Here is a 24,586-nt window from a genome sequence, read left to right on the forward strand (position 1 = left end):
ATAAGCCTTTAAAATATTTTGGGGCCCCCCTCTAATTTTGTTCCCTCTTGACAAAACAGCACCACACTTTGCAGAACCATTCAGAATCAGACCTAGAATGAAATACCTTTTTTTTAAAAAAAAAAAAAATGTTTTTATTGGTTTGTTAACAACAGTGTAACTTACAGAATCACATAACATTATATGAAAATGTACAGCCGACTGTGTCTGCATAACCTCACCCCCCAGGACCACCACCCTCAACCCAGCCTATTCCACATACATTGTACAACACGGTACACCTTACTTCCTACTGCCACCCCGGGCATCGTCATGTACCGAAGCCCAAAATTCCTGCACCATATGCTTCCAGGAATCTAAGCCCACATTTTGTGTTCCCTGGCCGCGGCCGACCGCCTCTTGCCACACTGAGGTTTCGGCGAACATCCACTTTTGGAGGTCACTCCACCAAAGGCGCACCTCTGAACTCTTGCATGCTTTCCAACCCATTGCTATCCTACGTTTCGCCAGGATACATACTAGGTCTTTCAACCTACTAACATGTCTCGCCTGTTTCGGGCGTGTGAAAATGCCTAGCAAACAGGCTGTAGGGGAGCTCGTAACTAGGGTTATTCCATCCTTGGCCAGGGCTTGTGCGATTTCGATCCAATAAAGTCGTATATTCATGCAGGCCCAGAACATATGCACCAGATCTGCATTAGCCTCACATTTCGGGCAGGCCTGCTCTGTTGCCTTGCTAAACTTGGCTATCTTCTTCGGGGTCAAATACGCCCTGTGAGTGAAATATAACTGAATCAACTGGAGCTTTGCACTCCTGGATACCCTTTTGCGATATGCCAATATTAGACCCCAGGCTAAATCTGTGATCTGCTCCTGCAAGTCCTCTTCCCAACTGCACTTGGTTTGTTCAAGCATATCTCCCCACCATGTCATGAATAACTCATATCCTCGACACTGTGTGTCCCCCCTCCACTATATCGTACAATGTTTCTATGAGCTCATCTTGTTGTAGTTCTCCCTCCCTGCAAGGCCATCTCCCCTGCACTCCTCTGAGGAATGTTGCATGTGTGATGTGCTGCACACTTGTAACCCCAGAAACCACTGAGATAAAAACCTGGTCACTCAAATCGGGAACAAAGTCCCTTCCTAATCTATTAAATTGAAATTACCAATGTTTACAAAATTAAATAATCAATAAAGAAAAATACACAATTGGCCTCATTACGAGTCTGGCGGTAACCTGCCAGTTTTTCCGGCTCGGTTACCGCCGGACTCGTATTACCATTCCGCATCCGTGTTTCCCGGAATTACCGGGGCATTATAACCCCAGTGTCACGGGAATTCTGGAGACGGAATTTGGTAAATCCCCATTCCCATTGAGTCCCATAGGACTCAATGGGAATGGGGACCATGGAAACACCGGCAGCATCTCGTGATGGTGCCGGTGTTTCCACGTCTGCCTGCAGGCGGGCGGTGTTAAACCCACCAGGTCAGACCTGGCGGGAATGACACCTCCGGCTGCAGGACTCGAGACCACCCGGTATGGAAACAACGGTGGCAGCGGGTTTACCACCACCGTTATTTCCATACCGGGTGACTCGTAATGAGGCCCAATGTGTTTGCTTTACATAGACTGTATTATTAAGTCATTAAATTTAGCACAAAAAAATGTATGTAGAGTACGTTGAATTACATCATTCACTGGTATAAATATTGCATTTAGCACATTGTTTTATGTACAAAAAGTAGGTTCAGGATGAAATCGTATTCAAAAATAAATTCACAGAAACAATACAGATCCACAATTCAACAGAGAGAACCTCTGTGTATTTGAACTGCATCAAGATACATCACAGTATTTTAGTACAATCACATTAATACAGTACGCGTTTTGGGGTATCCCCAATCCCTTCTTCAGGTGTGAATGTTGATTGTATTTCTTCAATTTCTAAAAGAAATTTAATAAAGAAATAAGGTCACTGTCCTGTCTATTTTTCCATGTGAAAACCTATGTACTAATAATGGCAAAAAGAAAAGATTTATATGACTAACCTTTAAGTGAAAAGGTCGGTCTTCAGCTTGAAAGGTCAAGGATATCAAAAAAAGTTCTGCCAAAATAATAGGCCTTCTATGTTAACAACAATAACATGCCCTTTGAATGGCAACCGAAACTTGTGTTCTCAAAAGGCTGTAGGGGTGATTAGGCTGATCTACAAAGACGAGAGCCAAACCTGCCGTAAGCTAATGTTCAAGCAAAATTACAATTCACTGCACAAGGGTGCAGTCCAAAGGAGCCCCAGTAATCCATACTGAAGAGAGGAGTGCCTATCTTTCTGCCAATTCCACAGCATGCAATACGGGAACGGAAGGACGGCTGCTGCTACAGCCTCCCATCCTGCATCGCATATTTGTTTACTTAAGTGGCCAATCACATGATCGTAAAGTGATCATGTGATCCAATGATGCCTGGTAATGCGTAGGTGTCGTTCATAAAATTAAACCTGAAATAACGGGATGGTAAATCTTAAACAAACTGTTCACGTGATATGTAGTGCTCAGCTATGTCGTTCTCCGTAGCAAATGTGAAAATACACAATAACCATGTGTGATGTGCTGCCCCATGTTTATGCCTAATTCAGAGGCGAGTGTACTAAAGTCCATTGGTTTGCTATCCCGTAACAAGTCGCCTACTGTGACCACCCCCATTGGTTCCCAATGCTTCCTGACATGTAATCTGAGTTGTGGTCTTCTTCTTTAATTGTCACGTATGGGGCCTGAGGAGAGTAGGGCGTTTCCCTCCCTGAAATCCAAAAATGTCATGCAGTTTCATTAAGTGACGCCAAAGTTATAAGCCATCCAAAAACTGATTTTCACCAAGCCTGTAATTAACAAGCATAGATGTCCCCGAACATCTTTGATGTTCGTGAACATCACAGGACTGCCCTGGACTGTTCGCAGACATCGGAGAAGAAACATGCCCATTTTTTGGCTTTTTATGGCCATATCCCATTTCATCCTCATCACCCCTCAACTCCTCAGATTGTTTCATTAGTTTGACAAGTGCAATGTTGTGTTTTCTTTTTTTTTTCCTGCGATGTTCGCGGACAACGGGTTCTGTCCGCAAATCCAACATGGCAGACGTTTCCCAAAAATATGACGCGCCTCATGCTTTTTTACATCCAATAAGCAAGTGGGTCCAAAGTCTGTGGACATCACGCGCCTTCTGGGGCAATCGGAGGCCTGTCCGCAGAGCGAACAGGGAAGTGAGTCTGCGGCGCGAAACCCAGATATCACCCACAAATGTTTACCTACTTTTTGGCCATTTTAAAAGAAACAACTGGATGGATTTACACCAAATTTACAAAAGCACGCTTTTGGGACCAGGCCACCACTCATGCTGCAAATTTGGTGAAAATCCGTCTAGCGGTTTGGGCTGTAGGCGTGGGCACATTTTTTTCCCCATTGCCTCTATGGGAAAAACCACACATTTTGGGACCCCTCCTATAACTTTGCCACCCCTTGACAAAACCTCTCCAAACTTTGCAGAATCAATCTGACAGGGCCATATACTTCTTGTTTTGCAAAGTTTCATAAGGATTCTCATCCGGGGTGGGGGGGGGGGGAGGCAAAGTTATAAGCCAGCCAAAAAAGTGCTCTTCCTATGGGTTAAGCAATTTAACCATAACTACAGGGCTGCTACCATTGATCTTTATTTCCACTATGTACGTTGATTTTATCCTGTCCTGTTGTGCACAAAAGTATTGCATTGCCCACCTCCAAGTAGTCGCATATACTTGGACCAGGAAGGTACCTGATGAAGGGGAAGAGGGGCTGATTGCAGACTGTTAATTTCTTTTATGTAATTTTTTATGGTGTTTTAAAGCTAGAGCAACAAATAATGATTAATGTATTCAACGAAAAACACACGTAAAATACTTGCAAGACTAAATGCTTTGGAAGATTTTTGGAGGGACTTTTAGCGACTGTTGACATAAATGAAATGTTATGGGTGTATAGTTACTTGATGGTAATTGCTAAACTTGTATTATCTTAAACCTAACCTCAACTTGCATACTGTCACCTTTTTTTTTAAATTACTTGGTAAAACATGTTTTTTACCAAGTAATAAAATAACAGTTTGCTCTGTCGATCCTTGTTTGATGCGTGCCACACCCCGGTCCGTCCTATTTTTGCCCCCTGGTTTGTCTCTCCCCCCCCTAATTTTGACTTCTATAGACGCCACTGCTGTCTTTGAAGGGATAACCTTGGTAGGACTGGAAGAAAACAAGGCATTGTTTTGGGATAGGCTGGGCTCACTTTGCAGCCCATGAGTTGCATCACAGAACAGGCACAGGTGCAGCACCTGATTCAACAGGAAAACAGCTTGTATAGTTATAGCACTGTGCGTGCTCTCGGCGTCAGGTAGAAAGCTTTGTGCCCTCCTGTAAGCATCCGGCGTCACAAGGCCTGTGTGCACTGTGAGGTCACGCAGGGGTCGGACAGAAAGGGGTGAGAAGAGCGAAAGGCACTGTAGTTTAGATTAGACCTGTGAGCGGGCGAGAGCCCCGCGCGCGCGCTTCGCCGCCATGGATCTCTATCTGGCCAATGCGATGTCGCGTGACCAGCACGAAAGAGGAGACGTAAGTACCGCGCAAGCGCATTCTGTCCCCTAGTCAGAATTAGAACGTTCCGGGGGCGAAGGTAAAGGGAGGCAGTGTGAGAAAAGGGTGGAAGGGGGCCCTGGGTGTGTTGCACGCTCTCTAATTTGTGAGTGTCCTGTACAAGAGTCAGTTGACAGCCAAAAGTGCAGCGGTTCGCATGTGACATCTGGAATAAGTTAAGATCCGTTGAATCTTCCCAACCAACTACAGAGATGCCTGGAGCGCTTGGGATACCAGTGGCCGCATACTGCGCCATATTGGAAAATGCCCCCATCCAACCACCCTTAAATAGCATTACCGTTTTGTAGTCAGAATTCGAAACGCGGGTATCAACCGGGGAAGAGTAATGACTTTATGGGGATGGATTTTAAATTCCGCAGAACTCAGATTCAAACTAAAAGGAGTAATGTTTCCTCCTCGGGTACGTTCATTTAAGAGACCTGTAGGGACTCTAGAAATACCACCATAAGCGCTTCTGGGCCAACGGGGATCATTTGTCCTCAGGTCAGCAATACTGTAGCTTTCTTTACGATTCTAAGCACCGTCCCACGTGCTTCATGAGCTCTCTGATGCTGGTGTTCCGTTTGTGAAATCATTCTACCAGAATAGTTGTGTAGTCTCATCCAGTGCGGTCAATATTAACTTTACCGTCGTGTAGTATATCTATGTATGTGATTTATAAAGCTCAAATTAGCTGGAAAGCAACGTAGTGCTGTACAATGGTGCAGAAGAAGAAGAAGTAGCTGTGATGGCTAGAGGTAGCAGGGGAGGAGGCAACAGTGTTGTCAAGGAGGGGAGTAGGAACCCGAGTGAGAAGGGTACACTGCCCTGGGACCCTGCTGTCTTCTAGGGCGCCTGGACTGGGCCAAGTCAGTAAACTTGGTAGCTGTCGGCAGAGTCAGCAGCCTTGGGATTGGAAGCTGAAAAGCCACAGTGAAACTTCATAAAGAAACCTTAAAAAATGCATGTATTCAATACAGGGGAAAACACATTAGCCGGGCAACAGGACGGGCAAACGATTTATGTCTGTTGGAGGCCCCATTTCTGGATCTCTTACTGAGGAGGAACGGGTACATTAACAGTGATACAAGCATTAGCACTTCAATTAATTTTGAGTGTTGCTGCATAGAAACCTTTGATATGCTAATCAGTGCTTTCTTCTCGTGGTCCAATGTGGAGAAACGGTCCCAAAGACACTTTAAAATATAATGTGTGACTATGATTTTATTGGGGAGGAGGGCAGTAACAGGAAAAGTAAATATAGGGTTTCATGTATTACTTTATGCTACTCACCTTGTTCTCTATGTGAGAGGCAGTCCTGATTTACAGATTAATGTGTGCATTTTACTTCTTTATCCTGTTAAAAAAACATTATGACCAATGCATTGTTTATACTTGTTAACTGGAGGAATTGGACTGGAACAAGACGTACCTGTGCTCCAGCAAAATCTGTCTTGCCGGAGCGCTGTTCCGGGCCACGCTCCTGGTGAAGAGGTTCAAACTCCATCACTCGTAGCCAGCCCAAGTGCGATGGAGGTGCTGGGCTGAGTTCCAAATGCTGGCACTAAGTGATTTCTCAGCCTTTCCAAGTGAAGCTGCTGGTGACTTGTGGTAATTGGAGTATTTAGGGAAAAGAAACACCCTTGGTTGAACAGCCCAAGCATCACATCAATAAACAAGCAGAGTCCATATGAGTACATATGTTACCAGCTGTTTCCGGTGTAACATACGCAGTTCTAGCATATTCTAATGGTCAGTATCGGTCGTAATTCATAGGGTCATTTCTGTTCCCCTTCTTGAATATCAGAATTACCACCGATCGTTTCCAGGAAGGGGGCCTAGGTCCGTGTGACTTATTAACGGTCATTGGAAAGGCTAAACGTATCCGATGGAATGAGAGGAATGCACAGTATAAGAACAGTATCTAAGTTCCATCAATCGCACAGGCCTCTATGATGTGTCTTTGTAGACACGCAATTGTCAACCTTGTTTCATTGCAGAGTCCCCGTGATGGCATAGGATTGCGTAGTAGCATAATTACAACACCTACTTTCAGTTTTAGCTCGTGAGGAGTCATTCGTCCTACAGCCCTTCGCTCTTTAGAGACTGAAATGTTGGGCCGGTAAGTAACTGTTCATTGACACTGGAACCGCCATGCCCTGTGTGAAGAGAAGTGGGGGTGGAAAGAACTAACTTCTGAATGTTTGCGATAGTGGAACGTCAAGGTGACCGCGTAGAACAGTGCTCATTCTGTTTGTTGAAATGGTAGCTATTGTTGAAGTGGGTGCACTTTGCCATTTGGACATCAGAGGTCAACCTAACACTGATAAATTGCATCAGCTGAGTACGGAAGCATACCTAAGCGTTTTATTACATGGCCCGCGGCAGCGGGCGTGTAGTTATGGTTAAGTTGCTAAACCCATAGGAAGACCACTTTTTGTGTGGCTTATAACTTTGCTCCCCCTGGACTAATCCTTACCAAACTTTGCAAACAAGTATATGGCCCGCTCTGAAATTCATTTGAAAATTGGCTTCGTTCCGAAAGCGTGCTTTTGTGTGTTTGGTGCAAATCCGACCAGTACTTTTGTTGCAAAGAACTGAAATGTACGTCTCCAAAAATTTGGGATATCTGGCTCTGCTCCGCTGACCCATTTCCCCGGTTGCCCCGCAGCAAAAGTCTCATTGGCTTGCAGTACACCGTGATGTCGGCGAACATTGGACGCGGCCGGTGGTTGGCAGGAAGGAAGCGTGCTGTGTGTCAACATTTTGGGAAACGCTGCCATGGTATATCGAAGGACAGTGCAGCTCTGAAAGTGCCTGGTAAACATACTTTACACCATGTGGCGGTGGCAAGAAGGGATGGAAAGGGTGGGGGAGTGAGAAGTGGTTCATCTGAGATATGTTATTAGGTTGAAGAAGGTGGTGGTGTGCCTGCAGTATCCGTGCGTACTGCGCCAATTTGCGGGTCCTTCCACATGCGACTACCATGTGGGGAATGCAGGCAGCCTTTGTTACGGCACGATAGCTCATGCCGCGATCTCTTACCGTGGTGACTGGTAGCAGCTCATTTGCAGAAGGGGAGTGCATTGCACATGACATAAACATTATAACATAGCAGCTGCTATGTTGTGTTGTGTATGGTAAGCCCGTAGCCCCTTACATGCATGGCTGGAGGACTTGCACCGACAACTATGGTCCCTGGTTGCAAGTAGGTTTGACATTGTTGCCTTCTGTGTGTGGTATGTCAGCATTGTATATATTGTTGATTCGATGGGAGCACCAGAAGTCAGCTGACATGCGTATATTGTTGGTTCCATGGGTGCGGTTACTGTTAGAACATCCTACAATTTTCGGTCTATGGCTGGAGATGGTGCAGTGACAAGTCCTGCAGTGTGCCCACTGGGTGCAGTGTTGGAATACTGTCAGTATAGAAGAGGGTAGGGTTGAAGTGCATCTTCTATGTGCTTGGATACTGCATTGTGTCAACTGGGTGCAATGTTCTAATAGTGTGTGCATAGAAGTGGATAGGGTTGGACTGCATATTTTATGGACTTGGGTAGTGTCCATTGCACGGAGTGCTGACTACTGTACTGCACTGTGAGGTATTGGTTTTGTGCACTGAATAGAGTGTTGGGAGCAGGGCCTCTGTTGGGAACAATTTTTTGGTTCGGTTGGCAGTAACAACATAGTATGTGAATGAAAGTGGGTAGGGGTGCCGGAGGCTGTGTTATGTTTGTAGATTCTGGTAACTGATGGATGTTTCCATGTATAGCTGTATCACGGTACAGAGGTTGGGTAGGAGTGCTGGTGGCTGTGGTACATTTGTGGACTGTGGTACTTGGTCACATGTTGGGATGTATGGTTGCCTTACGTTGCAGTGGGTGTGTCCGAGGCCTACACTGTTGGGTGCATGACCAAAGGATGTAGGCCATAAGGCCATGCACCAAAGAGCCAAGGCCTTGACCACACTAGCAAAGTGCAATCATATCGCCGAAACTGCGGACATGGACAGCGCACCACAATGCATCCACTCCTTCCAAACTGAAATCGCCATCAAAGTGGCTTTCCTGGGCATACTTGTGCAGATCTATCACAAAGGCATCATCCAAAACCAACACAATGCGTTTCTCCATGTCGGCCCACCTCACTACGCAGAGTAATGAAAACAGTGTTACCGCCATTTGTTGGTTTGGTTGGCAGTGACACAATACTTTGTGAATGGAAGTGAGTAGGGGTGCCTGAGGCTGTGGTATGTTTGTGGATTCTGCTAACTGTTACATGTTTCCATGCATCGCTGTATTCTGGTGCAGGGGCTGGGTAGAAGTGCCGCTGGCTATGTTACGTTTGTGGATTGTGGTATCAGCCCACATGTTCGCATGCATGGTTCCATTATGTTGTGCTGGGTGTGGGCAAGGTCTAAACTCTTGTGTGCATGGCCAAAGTCGTGATGGGTGCGGCTCTGGATGATTTTGAATGCTGAAATCATGGATTCTTTTGCAGAACTTTCTACTGGAGGTGTTTTGGAAGCACACGCGACGTGCCCTCAGAGTGTTTAACGGTAAATATGGAATGCTGTACAGAAATGATAGTGTTGGATGCAGAGGTCTTGGATGTCATTGGTGCATACGTGTGTGAATATTTCACAGTACCCAATGAGGGAGTGCTGGAAAAAGACAGTGGAAAGGGAAGAAGTACTGGGCCTGCTTTACTATGACGCGGCCCTCGCTGTAGCTGGGAAAGCGCATGTGCTACATCCTGCCATTCTGAGCATGGTGGGCATGGAAAAGTTACTGTGGGAATGATCAAATCAGGTGTTCAGGGTGTGGTTGACAGGAAGGGGCAGTACTGTTTTTCCCAATACTCTGTGTAGTGAGGTTGGTAGAGATGGAGAGGCGCACAGTGCTGATCGTTGGTGATACCTTTGTGCAACATCTGTACAGGTGTGCCGTGCAAAGAGGCGTTGCTGCTAATTTCGGGTTGGACGGAGTGGACGTTTTGTGGGACAGTGTCTAGGAGTGCAGTTTCCACGGGATGGTACGCCTTTGCAGATATGTGGCCTCTCTGGCTATCATTAATGTTGTTGTGGTGTATTATGAAAGTCTATATTTCGGATACAGTGCAGTGATACAGGTTTTTCCCACTGCCAAGGTCGTTTTCTTATGCATAACACCAAGAGGAGTATGGGACAATGCCAGTGTAATTTGTCCTCAGCCAGAGCTTAGAAGGTGTCTTATAAACAGAAGCATGTGTAAATTTAGGCACACTGCTGGGATGTTCTCCACCCACTATGAGATCATGAGGTCGCAAAATATGCATTGGTTCCATAGAAATGGCATTTATTTGACCGCCATTGGCAATGCTATTTTCTTTTACACTGTGCAAGAAGCGTTGTGTAAGGAGGAGAAGCAAACAGAAACTCATATGAGGAGAAAAAAAAGGTTGTTTGCAAGCATGTAAAAAAAAAGTACATTTTCAGATCCACCACTACAGACCCAATCCCCTCCCCTGTTTCAAATGTCTTTCCCCCCTCCCCTTCCTAGCACGATAACTCTGCAGATTCTGCAGTAGTTTCAGGATTAGACGTGCCACACCCAGGCCTTTTCAGGATGGCAGGCATGGAAATGGGACTGTGGAGGTTAACACGTTGCTCAATACGGTTTCTGGTTGTGGTGTGTACGCAAAAACTGTGGCAGAAGGTCTATTTGTAGTTGTAGGGAGAACTGCAGAAGGCTATGATTGAAGTGTGCAAGGTAAGGGGGAGGCATCCTGTTTGTATGCATGCACTGTATGTACTTGTTTAACGTTGCTAAGATACATTCAGTGCTGCTTTTGTGCGATATGTTTGGGAATTTTGTAGGAAATGGGTTAGTGCAGAAAAAAAATTCTTTGCAGGGTTCAAGGTAAGTGGCAGGCATCCTGTTATGCATGCAACGTGTGTATGATATCTGATATGATATGGCATTTATAACGCACCTACACACAAGTGTTTCAAGGCGCGATGAGGCAAGGGAGGGGGAGGGAACAGAGAGGAAACAACAATCCTACTAGTTCAGGTGTCACTCAGATCACACAAGTGTAGGGGGAGGGGAAAGTGTAGTACATGGGAAGAATAATAAATAACAATAAGTAAAAATATGACCCGCTGGTGGCAAGTGCAAGGGTAAGTACAGACATTAGGTGGTGGTGGGACTGTTAGGGATTTAGAAAACAGTCCCCAAGTGTGGGGGTTGCTAGAAAGGCAGTGCAGGGGTGCGACTGGCGGTAAACACTTAAATCCTGAGTCCGGGTGTTTTACAGTGTTTTTAGAATTATCTAATCATTCATCTGTCACAAAGTGGTAGGCGTATATTTTGAAAACTCACAGGAGACCGGGGTAGCTTGTGTTTCATTGTTTCTTTTACTGTATGTGGATGCAGAAATCTTGCATAGTTTTACTGAATTTTCTACTGGACGTGCTTTGGAATGACACGACAATTGCAGTCTGAATGTGTAACAGTACATATAAAGTGTTGTAAATAACTGACAGTGTTAGATGCTGACATCTTGGATGGGATTGGTGGATGCGTGTGTGACTATTTAACAGTACCCAACGAGGTAGTGGTGGACAAAAAATTGTGGAAAAGGAAGGAGGACTGCTCCTGTTTTTCTGGGGCGCGGCCCTTGCGGTACTTGGGGATTCACACATGCCACGTTCTGCGTTTCTCACCATGCTGGCCAATGGAATGGACTGTGGGGATTGTCCAATCAGTTAGTGCAGGTGTGGTTCACAGGAAGGGGCGGTAAGTGGCCAGTTTCGCTACTGTTCATGTAGTCGTCGTGCATTACGGGGGCATGCATTTGGGTACATGGCTTGTAAACGTTTGTTCCATCAACTGAAGAGGTTGATGAATGCAGTGAAGAGGCTTTTTCCCACTGCCCAAGTGGTTTTCTCAGCCATACCAACAAAATACCAAGATACACTTGCACACCAATATTTAAATGGTAATTCAATGTAAGATTGGGTGTGAATTAATAAAATGTAATGTCAAAGTTCAAGGTGCAGGGGAGAGAGACTCAGCCTTGGTATCTAGGCTGGAAAATACTAAGAAACAAGGACAACCAAATTATGGAAAACTACGTCCCCTGCACACTTTCTAAAAGGCAAAAAGCCTAAATGATGTTGTCAAAAATATTGAATGCATAGTTAATGACTCTTATAACCTAGATATTCACTATGAAATAAGTAGATTTCTTATATATAAAGGTTCATCAAGAAATTCAATGACTCCTTTTCATTAGAGAAAACAATGACTCCTTTTCATTAGAGAAAACAATCTTCTCCTTTTTATTAATAGTTCCAGGTTGGCCCAACGCGTTTTGAGTTTCATATACTCTTCATCAGGGGCATCAATTTCAGCAAACATTTCACAAGAATCTATAAAGAACAAAATTAATCAAAGGTTTACCAATTTGGTTATTTGTAGAAAATAATAACATCATTTCAAACAACAACTTTTTTGTTTATAATCACAAAACTTATTAAGTAGAACATCCTGTCCCAAATGTCACTAGAATCCTAATGGTGCTTAGGTAAAGATACCTTAACCAGATAGCGTTTCCCAATTTTACAACAACATGCTTTGTTTGAATTTGATTTGTCACTATGTGTCATTGAGATGACACATTTCTAAAATCCACCCGAACCTTCTGTAAGGTAGGGATAGGCTAAGTGTATTCATCCACAACAATACTCCACCCAAATTATTAAAAGTGAATCAATCAGTGTGTAAAGAGAACCTAACAATTGAAATTTAAAAATAAATATAAATATAGTCAAACTCACTCTTCTTCCAAGGGATTGAAGAGGAAGACTTAAAAAAACGGGATGAAAGTCCCTAGGCTTCAATGTGAGGGAGCATAATGTAGTTTAGCATTTTCATCATGTTTTTAGGTAGAGCTGGCTCCGTTCTCCTAAGAGAGAGCGAGAGCGTACGTCTTTAAAGAAAAAAAGTAGTGTGTATGGACACAAGGACTGCCCATAAAGAATAACTTACTTGAAAAGAGCACGGACGGAATCTTCTTAACAGCAGAGATGCAGTCAGGAAGCACAGCTTTCTGTCCACATCTTCTGCGAATCCGTTTATATATGGTAATGGGCTTGTATGACGTCACTCGGGCATGCATGAGCAGCGCTCAATGTAGTGACGTCACTCACGCATGAGTGATGTAAATTTCAGGTAAGTGAGTGATTTGCAAGGGGCATAATTATGCCGGAAAGTGATCTAACATGGGGTAAGCAAAACTGGTTTCTTATCTCTGTACCCGGTGTAAATACCAGTTATAGCTAAAGAAGGGGAGGCAACATGACGTCACTCGCGCATGCACGAGCGACGACCAATGTGATGATGTCACCCTCGCGTGCGCGAGCGACGTATCTGCTCAGGTGACAATGTTCAGTTTGGATTATTAAGGCAATATTAAGATACGGCTAATTGGGAAGCTACACGTATCCAAAAAGGATTATATTTAGGTAAACATGACATCAGGCACGTGTTAATAGATAACGTGCCATGTTTGTAAGTTTAAAAAACTTGAACAGTACTGTAAAAGGCACTAATTCAACATGCTGAGAAATAAATCAGACAATGGCATATGTTAAAGAGCGCAAAGGCTACAAAAATCAGTTCAGAGAAATATTTAAAGATGTAACTGAACGGCAGGCATGCCATAACTCGCGCATATCTTAAAGATGCCTTTGATATGTGTCTGTATATAGATATATTGTGATAAAGTGATTTGGTCATATGTTAGGTATGAGTATTGTGATGGATAAAGCCATGATCTGATAAAACAGAGCATCTTGTATATACATGTTTAAATAAATGTACATACAATAGAGTGGTCATTTTTCATAAATGTCTACCCCAAAGCAGATGAGTCTACAATCTACTGTTTGCATCTTGGGATGGTCATTACAGGTATTTGCACTCATTCATACCTTTACTGCAGAATTACTGAACTGTTAAAAATAGAAAAGCTCTTAGCATCCTAACGATGTGTTTATTTAGGGCTATAAGAATGGACCCAAGTAATAGTCTTCATTTAGACTTAGAGGGGTCATCACATCCAGTTTGTTAATCCTGAATAGTTCCCTTTGTGCCAAGAGTTTGGGTAAATTGCTTCCCCTACTAAGTGGACATAGGACTTGTCCGCTGGTGGGATGTTCTTCTGCAACAATAACATCATTAATTCTGGAAGTGCTGAGTTTTTCCATACAAATGACATTTTTGTCCAGCATTGGTGATGCTCTTTTGTTTGCCCATCTACAGGAGGTGTTGAAAAGTTTACTTTAAGAATGTGAGGAGGAGACAAAACAGAAAACCCTATAAAAACTGAAAATAAAGGTGGTTCTCTAGAACTACCTTTTAAAAAAAGGCTCTTTTCAGAGCGGCCACTAAAGACCAAATCCCCTACCCTGGTTGCTATTTATTCCCTCAATCCCGCACAAAGCGCGAAAGCCACATCCGGCCTTTTGAGGATGGCGGGCATAGAAATGGGACTGTGGAGACTAAGAGATTGCGCAATAACGTTTCTGGGTGTGGTGTGTACGCAGAGGACTGATGTACAGAACTGATAGTGTTACATGGACAGCTCTTCAATGTGATTGGTGGAGGTGTGTGTGACTATTGCACAGTACTCAATGAGGGCGTGCTGGAAAGAATATAGTGCAAAGGGAAGAAGGACTGCTTCTGCTTTAGTGGGGCACGGCCCTCACAGGACTTGGGAAAGCGCATGTGTCACATACTGCCGTTTTCAGCATGCTGCCCATGGGAATGGGACAGAGGGGATTATCAGTACTGAAGGTGTGGTTTACAGGAAGGGCCATAAATAATTTTCTCGATTACTGCGCATAGTGAGCCGGGCTGACATGGTTGCCATTACTTGCAAAGGTAATGTAGCACAGCAGATTTGGTCCGACATCAAATACAGCTCAAAGCTAATGTGGCCAGCTACTCTGTTCTGAAAAGCTACAAACAAATTGCAGAGCAGCTCTGTGGTGTGGCCTTTTGTAGGGCTGCTGTGGAGACCTTGAACCCGCAAAACAGGCCTGCATTGTTCAAACAAATACATACAAGTGCAATGGCACATTGTGCAGTGTTTGTAAGCGTGTACTTTCCCAATAACACTCCGTAGATTGCAGAACACTGTACTTTTCCGCTGTCCGAGGCTTCGGATCGTGTCCGCGAAATAAGGGCCCACGCACAGCGTGGTCGCGGTCGCATGGTGACGTCGTGAATGTGCTCGATTTACACGGCTGTCCGCAGGACGCGTTTTGGGCGGAATACTTTTTGCACATGTGCATAGGCGTCCTATGCACACCGTTGGGATCTCTGGACTTATTAATAGTGCGACACACGTGCGCCAATCATTTTGGGACAAGCTGGGTGTTTATAGGGTATAGCAGGTGGGATGTTTATGTGTACAGCTACCTGTAGGACCTGGAATGGGGGCTAGAACTAATTAAACTCCAACACAAGTTTGTTCGCATATGCTGGACAGGGGCGGTGTCACCAGGAGACAGAGCAAGAGATACGCATGTGTGTACTTGTGCAACGGACAAACATCTGTTCCCACAACTAATTCTAGGTGGTTAACAAGATGCGGACATGCGGGTCCTACTGGCGTCGTACGGATGCCTCCATTGTGATTGCGGATAGGCTGGGGTGTTGCGGTGTCTGTAGGACACCTCCCTTTTGCTTAATTACGGTCATTCCCACCAGTTTTGTAGGCTGCTGACTCATAGCGGCATTTTACAAACAAAGGAAAAGCCACATGTACACTCAACAACAATTTAAATATCAACATATACTTGCACATATTCATACATAATATTAGGAAAGGGAAGGGGTAGCAGAAGTGGATACTTACTGTGGGGAATTGGGGATTTATACAAGTTGGTCATGAGGGAAGGAAGGTATTGAAGTATCATCGTAACGTCTCTGATCACATGGATTCTGAGGGGATGGCGGGCTGTGAAATGGGGAAGGGATACATGTGCAGGTCGGGCAGTGCTCTTTTATTTTCTCCACAATATGTCTGTGTACGTAATCTTTTAAGGCGGCAACATTTTTCACCCATCCTTCCATTTTGGCTACCAGGCTGTCCAGTTTGCTATTTACAGAGTTTCTTTCCTTTCCTGTGCCCCTGTGCTGTTGTGGAAGGGGTGCCGCTTGTGCTGCCTTGCTTTCCTTTCCAATATGTTCTCTTACAGAAAAAAAATCTGTTAGGTGTACATGAGGCAATAGATATTAAATATTTTACGTTTCAGACTGTGGTGCGTACCAATGGGGTTACTATCGTAAGTCCTTGCGTTATGAGGGAAAATCTCTTTTAGCCACTCTAAGGTGCTTGCCATTGCTGCGTAAAAAAAAGAAATGTTATGCTTATCTACTATTGTATACTGCACCACCTGTGCAATTATCAGACAAACTCAACTTACTATGTTGAAGTGACGTTTTGGTCTTAGTAATTTCCAGTCCTTACTCTGGCCGTTCATTCTTTGTTCCCATGTACAGTAGCAGTGCGGTACGATTGTTGAAGGCAGACGTTGCTTCTCTTGTTAGTGCATTACGTTATGGTGTCCTACCTATGCATTTGTGCTGTTTGTTTCATGAGTCAACAGTTTGCAGACCTACTCTATTTTCACTTGCAATTCATGTATATGGTGCTGTTTGTATATGTTACTTGTGTTTTCTGAATGGTACCACTAGGTAAGGGTGGCATCCAATGTCCGCGACCCGACGCATAGTCCACGATTGCTGTGCGAATTATAATGGTGATAGCGGTTCAGTATGTTGTACAGTACATCTTTACAAACTAAGGGTATCCTGGTAAAAAGGTATGAAATTCAGTGAAAAAACATTGTTAAAGGGACACTATGGATAAGTTGCACTAGTAAAAACCTACGAAATTCAATGGCAAAACTTTGTTACAGGGACGTTATGGTTACAGATAAAACCCCAGAAATTCGCCAGTTACGGTAGCCTAAGCAACCATAACTCGCGTTACCACTGTGCACTGCAAGAACTAACACCCATGACATCAAAGATTACATCACAAATGTCATTGATGACATCACATGTGTATTTAGTTTTCATGAAAAGCCTCCACAAGGCATTGTCATTGTAATGTTGGCAGAAAACTATCAGAGATCATTGGAAGAACTATCATGACATAAATAGTTCATTAAGCAATGCATTGCTATAAACACCATTGCATTACAGTGTTCTTTCCAGTACATGAAAAACTCATGTAAAAACGTAGGCAATGTCTGCAGCATGCATCATAGAGGTGCAATGTTCAAAATCTTCCCATGTTGGATAGTGAAATGATGAATGCATTCGTTTCAGAGTTTTGTGTACTGTGAAACATGTAATAAGTAGCTAATAATGCCTCACTTACTACATAATTGTACTACTATACACAAAACATAAAGAGACCACAATGCATACAAATATGAGCATATGCAGGGAAAGTAAAGTAAGCAAAAAAGTAGCAGTACTACCAGAAAGTGTTCATAACCTAACTGATTATGTTCATGCACAGAAATGATTGCTGTGTTTCAGGCTGGCTTCTTCCCCTATGTATATGGATCATATGATGTGCCTGAACCCTACGAAGTAGTGTACGAACATATAAGAAGGGTAAGGTCTGCAAACATACTACCTTTACATTCTTACTTCCTGACTGTCAGTGAAGAAAACAACCTGGCCTAGATATGTCAGTGAACAAAAAAAGAGGGAGCCAGACATGTTATGTCATCAGTAATGTCATCTTTGATGTCATGGGTGTTAGTCCTTGCATTGCACAGTGGTAGCGCAAGTTATGGTTGCTTAGGGTACCATAATTGGCGAAGTTCTGGGGTTTTTCGGTTTTACCTGTAACCATAACGTCCCTGTAACAACATTTTTCCATTGAATTTTGTAAGATTTTACTAGTGCAACTTTACCATAACGTCCCCTTAACATCATTTTTTGACTGAATATATATATATAGATGGTGAGTGTGTGACAGATGAAAAGAGCATAGAACACACTGTGCATTATGTGCTCAGAAGGGATTCATGCTTGCACCTTTATAACAGTCATATTTCAAATTTGAAATTCTGTGGTCATTCTTACGTTCCCAAAATGCTCTTTGCATTTATGTAAATTGTTAAGACTCCCTCTTGCAAGTACCCCACCCCCAGCTGCACTTGATTCTGGTCCGTAAAGAGATCAGATACTGATTGACCTGGGACCGGGCTCTACCCCTTGGCCCCCCCCACATCTTCCCCACTTGAAGGGGAAGGGTTTCTAGAGTACATTTTCTCCACTTAAAGCACTACTTGTTAATTGGAGATTGCTCTTTTGTACCACTCCAAAATGTTAATATTTTCTTTTTTAAATCTGTTTATTAAGGTTTTAGAACATATGGCTGTTCAACCAATTCCTGGCACTTCTTCCCCACCGCATTGCCGCTCTCTGCCCCAACTTCCAGTGCTATGCGGATGACACTGAGCTCATTTTCAGGCTACCTCCAGCCACCTCATCTCCTTCTCTCATCTCTGTCTGCTATCCAGGAGCGGTGTGCCGCCAATGATCTCTACCTTAATGCCAATAAGACTGAGATTCTCCTCATCGGCACACCCGCACCCTCCTTTCCGGTCACTCTCTGGCCGGCCTCTCTTGGCCCTCTTCCTGCTCCCACCAGCAAGGCTAAAAACCTTGGGGTCATCTTCGACTCCACACTCTCCTTCTCTCCTCACATCTCTGACGTCTCTAAGAAGTCACAGTACCAGCTGCACCTCGTCGGAGGTATTCCTCCTTTCCTCTCCTTTCCCCAGAAGCTCACTGTCTCCAGAGCTCTGGTTCTCTCTAGGCTGGACTATTGCAATACCCTCTTTCTAAATCTGCCTGATTCTTCTCCCCGCCCTCTGCAACTCACCCAGAACAGGACTGCAAGACTTGTCCTTGGCCTCAAGCCCAGGGATCGTATCTCTCCAGGACTGAAATCTCTGCACTGGCTGCCAGTGTTTGCGAGGATTAAGTTCAAAACCCTATGCATTGTCCACAAGGCCTTCTGGGGCCTGGCGCCTCAATACCTTCAACTCTCTCCCTAAATATCTTCCTTGTCGAGCTCTTCGCTCATCCGCCTCCAACTCCCTCAGGCTCAGTCGCTTCTCCAAGCAACGAGTTGGTGGTAGATCTCTTTTTTCGGCTGGGGCCACACACTGGAACAGCCTCCCTGCCTCCCTGAAACTTGAGGAGAACCATCTCCGGTTCCGGAAGCACCGCAAAACCTTCCTCTTTGCTTCTGCTTTCTCTCCTCCTCTCCCCTGCTGAATTCCTGGCTGAAACTGAAACTTCACTGGTTACCTGGCCACCCACTGATCTCGGGCCCAGGTCCCCTCCCTTGCCAGTTGCACACCTGCACTGCCTCCCTGGCAACCCCCGCACTTGGGGACTGTTTTCTGTATCCTATAGTCCCTTACCAGTACTTGACACCTGATGTCTGCACTTACTCTTGCACTTGCCACCAGCTGGCCGTACTTTTTACTTATTGTTTTATTTATTCTATTTATCCCATGTACTGCACTGTCCGCTCCCCCTTACCCCTGCTCTTTCCCTCCCCCTTGCCATGCACTTGTGCGATCTGAATGACACCTGGCCTAGTAAGATCGTTGTCTCTGTCTTTCCTCTGTTCCCCCTCCCTTGTCTCGTCCAGCCTTGAAACACTAGTGTATAGGCACGTTATAAATGTCATATAATCTCATATAACAGGCTAACATCGACACCCTCCCCTCCCCCTTCCGCAGTCCGAACCCAAACTCCTCTCCCTCTCCAGCCCCCGACTGTCCAACAGGTCCACCGCCCTCCACCATGTCCCGAGACTCCACATAGTTCTTGAGTCTTCCGTAATCAAGCGTCTTCACTCCTGAAGCCGGAAGGTCGTCGGGAGAGATCTGTAGGTCATGTAGAAAAATGTTACAGGCCAATCCCTTGTCCTCAGATTCCTCCTTCTTGCCCAATGCTGCACAATAGCCTGTTCTAGCTGCTACCCATCCACTCGCGTCTGCTGACCATTGCGCCAGGATTGGACCCTTAGGGCACTTCCATGAAATTGCCAGGCTGCACTTTGCTAGCAGTAGCACGAATGCCGCCATTCTCTTTTGATTACCTCTGCCCCTTACAGGTATCACCCCAACAGACAGACCTTGGGAGAGCATTCGAATTGGCTCCTCAGCAGAGCCTTGGCTCTCAGCTTTACCTCCCACCAATAGTCTGCGATCACTGGGCATGCCCACACCATGTGCCAAAAGCCTGCTGCCTGTTGCCCACATCGGGGCATTTTGAGCCTCATTTTCCCAACATTTTACATAGGAACTTTCTTTAAAAATATTTTTTACATATATTTTTGATTATGGCCCATCTTTTGAAACAATAACATTTTTGAGAGAACTGGCCCTTTAACTTGAATCTAGCGTTCCTGGAGGCCTTATCCACACTTTTACATATTTTGCGCCAGCCTGACCCCTTAAACGTCACCTCCATGTCCTGGTTCCACTTAACTTTCACCCTAAGCTGGCGTAGTGTCCTGCTCTCTTGCAGCAATGAGTACAGTCTAGATGCCGTCCACCTCTCGTCCCCGGTGGTAAGGATTGCCTGAAGAATAGGGGTAGCTGGGGGTTTCTCTGGTATCCTGTCCCACTTGGGCACCAGGGCGTTAGTTAATCTGGTATAATTCAAAAACTGCCCCATGGGTACCTGGTATCATTCTGCCCATGTACGGAAAGGCATTAAAGTCCTCCCTCAAAAAGTTCTCCCAGCGTCCGGCACCCCCCTGCAGCTCATTTGAAGTCACCTATGTCTCTCATGTCTGCCACTACTGCATCAGCCCTAAGAGGTATATAAGGACTATATCCCACCCGTAGCTTTAGTTTGTCCTGTGCCCTTTTCCAGGCCTGCCTGTCGACGGTGCTCAGGCAAAATGTTTTTGCTGCCTATGTTGCCCACCATAACGTCTCGAACCCCAAGTAGTACTTTCTGGGCTTCCCCGTTAGCTGTCTGTCTATTCTATCATTCGCCATGTGCCATGTCGCATGCTGCAGTTGAAATGCCAAGGAGTAAAATACATAGTCTGGGAAAGCCAACCCCTCCTCCTGTTGTCGCCTAAGCAGCGTGGCCAACGCCACCCTTTGACATTTCACGCCTCACAACAGATCTGTTATTCTGCTGCCTAACAGTTTAAAGAAGGGAGATCTGGCCATGTGTGGGATATTTGCAAAGAGGTAGAGCAGCCTAGGAAGAATTAACATCTTGCAAAGTGCAATTCTGTCCATCAGGGACAGGGGTAGTCGCTTCCAGAATGCTATCCCGTCTTCTATGCCTGTGAGTCCCTTCCCATGTTGTACTGAAACGGGTTCCATGTGGTAATATTTTTGCGGCGATATTGAGCCATGGACCCTGTGGGGGACACCCGCGTAACCCCCGCATTATTTTTAAATGGGCAGGGCACACCCCCGCAACCTCTGCTCCCACAAATTATCCCCCCAAAAAATATTGCGTATGGCGAGATAGACGACCATATGTGCAGTGATATTTTTGGTGGGGCTAATATGTAGGGATACCCTGAAACGTGTCTCCCACCTAATGATTGATCTGAATGCCCAAGTAACGGAAGGAGTCCACCTCCCAATGCAGCCCCATCTCGGGAAGGTCTTGCGCCGCTCTGTCTCTCAGCGAGCCCAGCGGAACACCAATGACTTATCTTCATTTACCTGGAAGCCTGTGAGGGTCTCCAAGTGACGTAGCACCTCCAGCATGTATGGGCCATGCACCCTGGGATTCTGTACATACATCAGGACATTGTCCACATAAAGAGAGATAACATTGCTCTATCCCCCATCTCAATACCTGCATCGTGGAATTCAGACCTACAAATTCTCACCACAGGCTCCAGCACAAAAAGGACTGGGGACAGTGGGCAGCCCTGCTGCGTGCCCCTACCCAATTGCCAGCTGCGCAAGATCACCTTGCCTGTCTTGACTCTAGCCATTGGCTCCTGATACAGTAGGCAGATCCATCTCAATATATTCGGCCCTAGACCATTGTTCTCCAGCACATGGAAGGCCTTAACTGTGTCCAGTGAGGCCACTGCAATTTCTGTTTCCCTCCCCTGTACCCGTTCTATAATGTATTGGAGGTGCCTAAGATTCATTGTGGTATTCGTGCCCCATACATAGCTGCATTGGTCCCGATGTATCAAGTGTAAGACTTCCTTCAATAGCTGGGTCGCCAACACTTGGCTCAAAATGTTGGTGTCTATATTAAGTAATGAAATGGGGCGATAAGATCCGGTGTGGAGTGGCTCCTTCCCCAGTTTCAGCAACACCACAGTGATTGCCTCCTGCAGCAACACTGGCAAGTGTCCCTTCTGGAAGGCCTCCTCATAGAGCTGGCAGAGCCGGGGTACTAATAAGTCAGAGTTTAATTTATAGGATTCAGCCGCGAGGCCATTGCCTCTTGGCATTTTCCCAGACCCCAAATATTCTATTGCCATTTTGATTTCCCCCTCTGACAGGGGTTAGTCTAATTTTATGGCCATCTCTGCGTCCAGTCTGGGCAGCGAGGCCTGGCCCAGCACATCCTCCAAGCTCTCTGCGTCCACCGGTCCCCTGCTAGCATACAACCCCTCGTAGTGCGACTGAACTACGTTTATGCATTCATGAGTCGCGATCAAGTTACTCGCCCCATCCTCAATCTGCGTAATTGGGCTCTGTGGTTGTTCCTTTCTGGGAAGCCAGGCCAAAAGTCATCCCACCTTCCCCATGAATTCTAGTTGTGTAGTGGGCATAATCTTGCTTCCCCAGTCGCTCCTTAGCCTGCTGCTGGTTAACTGTAGCTCAGAGGAGTTCTGCCCAGAATTGTAAACGCACTGCCATTTCTTCCTCCAACTGTCTAATCCGGTCATCCTCCGCCTTCAAGGTGGCAAGCAGTGTGGAGAGGATCCCATATGAGGAGGCCATGAATTTGCCCCTGATTGTCACCTTGAACGCTTCCCATAGTGTACCATAATTTGCCATGGACCCCTCATTGAGGTCAAAGTAGTCCACTATGACTCGCCTGAGCTCCTCAGCATTCACCCCATCTGCCAGTACCTTGGCCCGTTGCCGCCAGGTGGGAACGGCGCACGCCTTCCCACCCCAAAACATCACTTTCAAAGGGGCATGGTCTGAAAACACCCTGCCCATGTACCCAATATTCCAAAACTGAGGGAACTGCTCCCTCCCCACGAACAGGTATTCCAACCAGGAGAAAGTTCCATCTGGGTGGGAGTAGAAGGAATATCTTCTCTTGTCACCCCTACTCTCTATCCAGAGATCTACAAGGTCCAAATCTGCTAAAGAGTGACCCAGGGATTTGGAAGCTAAAGGCTTATTGTGTTACTTGGGGTCTAATTTATCCAACCTCAGTTGGAGTACACAATTCGAGCCCCCCCTGCTGACCTCCAAATGTGCCCCATGTATTTATGCCCCCCATCATCTCAATCACCTTTGGAAAGTAAATGTCATTACCAATGTTGGGTGCATATGAATTCACCAGGTATTACTCCCATCCCTCCATTCCTCACAAGAGAATGAGGGTCCTCCCTGCCTTGTGCTGTATGACTTTCTTGGTTTGGAAGGGAACCGCGCTCTCTATCCAGATTAAAACCCCATGGAGTACAAGGAGTAAGTTGTGCCATACACCTCCCCTCCCCTAGTGTTCTCCACTCTGTGCAACTCCGTCTTGTTAAGGTGTGTTTCCTGGAGGAATGCTATCTGCACCCTCCACCGCTTCAGCAACCCTAGTACCTCCCGGCGTTTGGCCTCCCATCCCAGTCCCCTCACCTTCCGGGTGAGGATTGTCATGGCACACATTTGTCTTCCCACGCTTGCCTCCACCTCATCGGCAGCGGGCAATCCCCTGCCACCCGAAACCTTGCATGCATTACTGAGCTGAGACCCCCTTACCTCTCCTCCCTGCTGGATGCCCCCCTCACCAAGCCTCTACCTCCGGGTCTAGTACCCATAAAAACTGTGTAACTGTTAACCATTCAAAGAATACCTGCGATGTATGCACCCTCCTACAGTCTACCTCTCTATGGAGACATTGACTTTCACAGGGCCCAGCTAGGGTGTAAACTTCTGTGCGCCATCAAGGGAGTTATATATGTGCGGACAAGAAATCACGCTTTTAGGCAAACACCTTGTTGCAGTTATCAACATATTCAAATTGCCATTCTGTGTCCATATGCAGGGTATGTCCTATATTCACGGGGTAGTCCCCTGCAGAGTCTTGGTCGATGCCTCCGCTGGTCGCTCATCCCCATCATGCAACTGAAGGGTTCCATCTTCCGCCACCATAACCTTGTTCAGCCCAGCCCGGTCCTCAGGAGGCTGTCTCTCTTTCGCCCCCCAGGTTCAATTACGTCCCCCTCTGTTGGAACGCTGACTCCATTGTTTTCCTGGGAGTACTTGTTGACCAACTGCCTTCCATCTCCCACCACTCCCATGCCTCTGCTGGAGTATTACAAAATCAGTGGTGATCGCCTGTGATAATTTGGAGCGTCCCTGGGTACAGCAGCGTATAGCGAACCTCATTGTCTCCCAGGAATCGTTTTACCTCCTCAAAACTTTGCTTTGCTGCTGCACTCACTTCGTATAGTCTGGGAATACCATGACCGTAGAGGTGGAGTGGCTTATCGGGCCTCGTTTTCTGGGTGCTTGCAGCAGGACATCTCTGTTGCGCTAGTTAAATATCCTGGCCATGGATGTGAGGCCAGCGAGCGACGGATGGAGGAGTGAGACTGCAGAGCTCCTGTTCCAGGCCGCAGTAAATCCTGTGAATTATCCTGTAACTCAG

At 45.7% G+C, this 24,586-nt stretch overlaps 1 protein-coding gene across 1 annotated transcript in view; it reads left to right on the plus strand.

Annotated features, from left to right (window-relative positions):
* Positions 1 to 4,527: 4,527 nt before the first annotated feature.
* LOC138481266 (fibrous sheath-interacting protein 2-like) overlaps positions 4,528 to 24,586 on the plus strand; it is a 2,966,522-nt gene continuing 2,946,463 nt past the window's right edge. The window contains exon 1 of the mRNA XM_069613320.1: positions 4,528 to 4,640. Coding sequence (XP_069469421.1) covers positions 4,587 to 4,640 — 54 coding nt within the window. The 5' untranslated portion in view covers positions 4,528 to 4,586. The remainder of the gene's footprint in view (positions 4,641 to 24,586) is intronic.

This window comes from Ambystoma mexicanum, chromosome 5p (genome assembly GCF_040938575.1).
Source record: "Ambystoma mexicanum isolate Mex_15411 chromosome 5p, UKY_AmexF1_1, whole genome shotgun sequence".
Taxonomy (NCBI): domain Eukaryota; kingdom Metazoa; phylum Chordata; class Amphibia; order Caudata; family Ambystomatidae; genus Ambystoma; species Ambystoma mexicanum.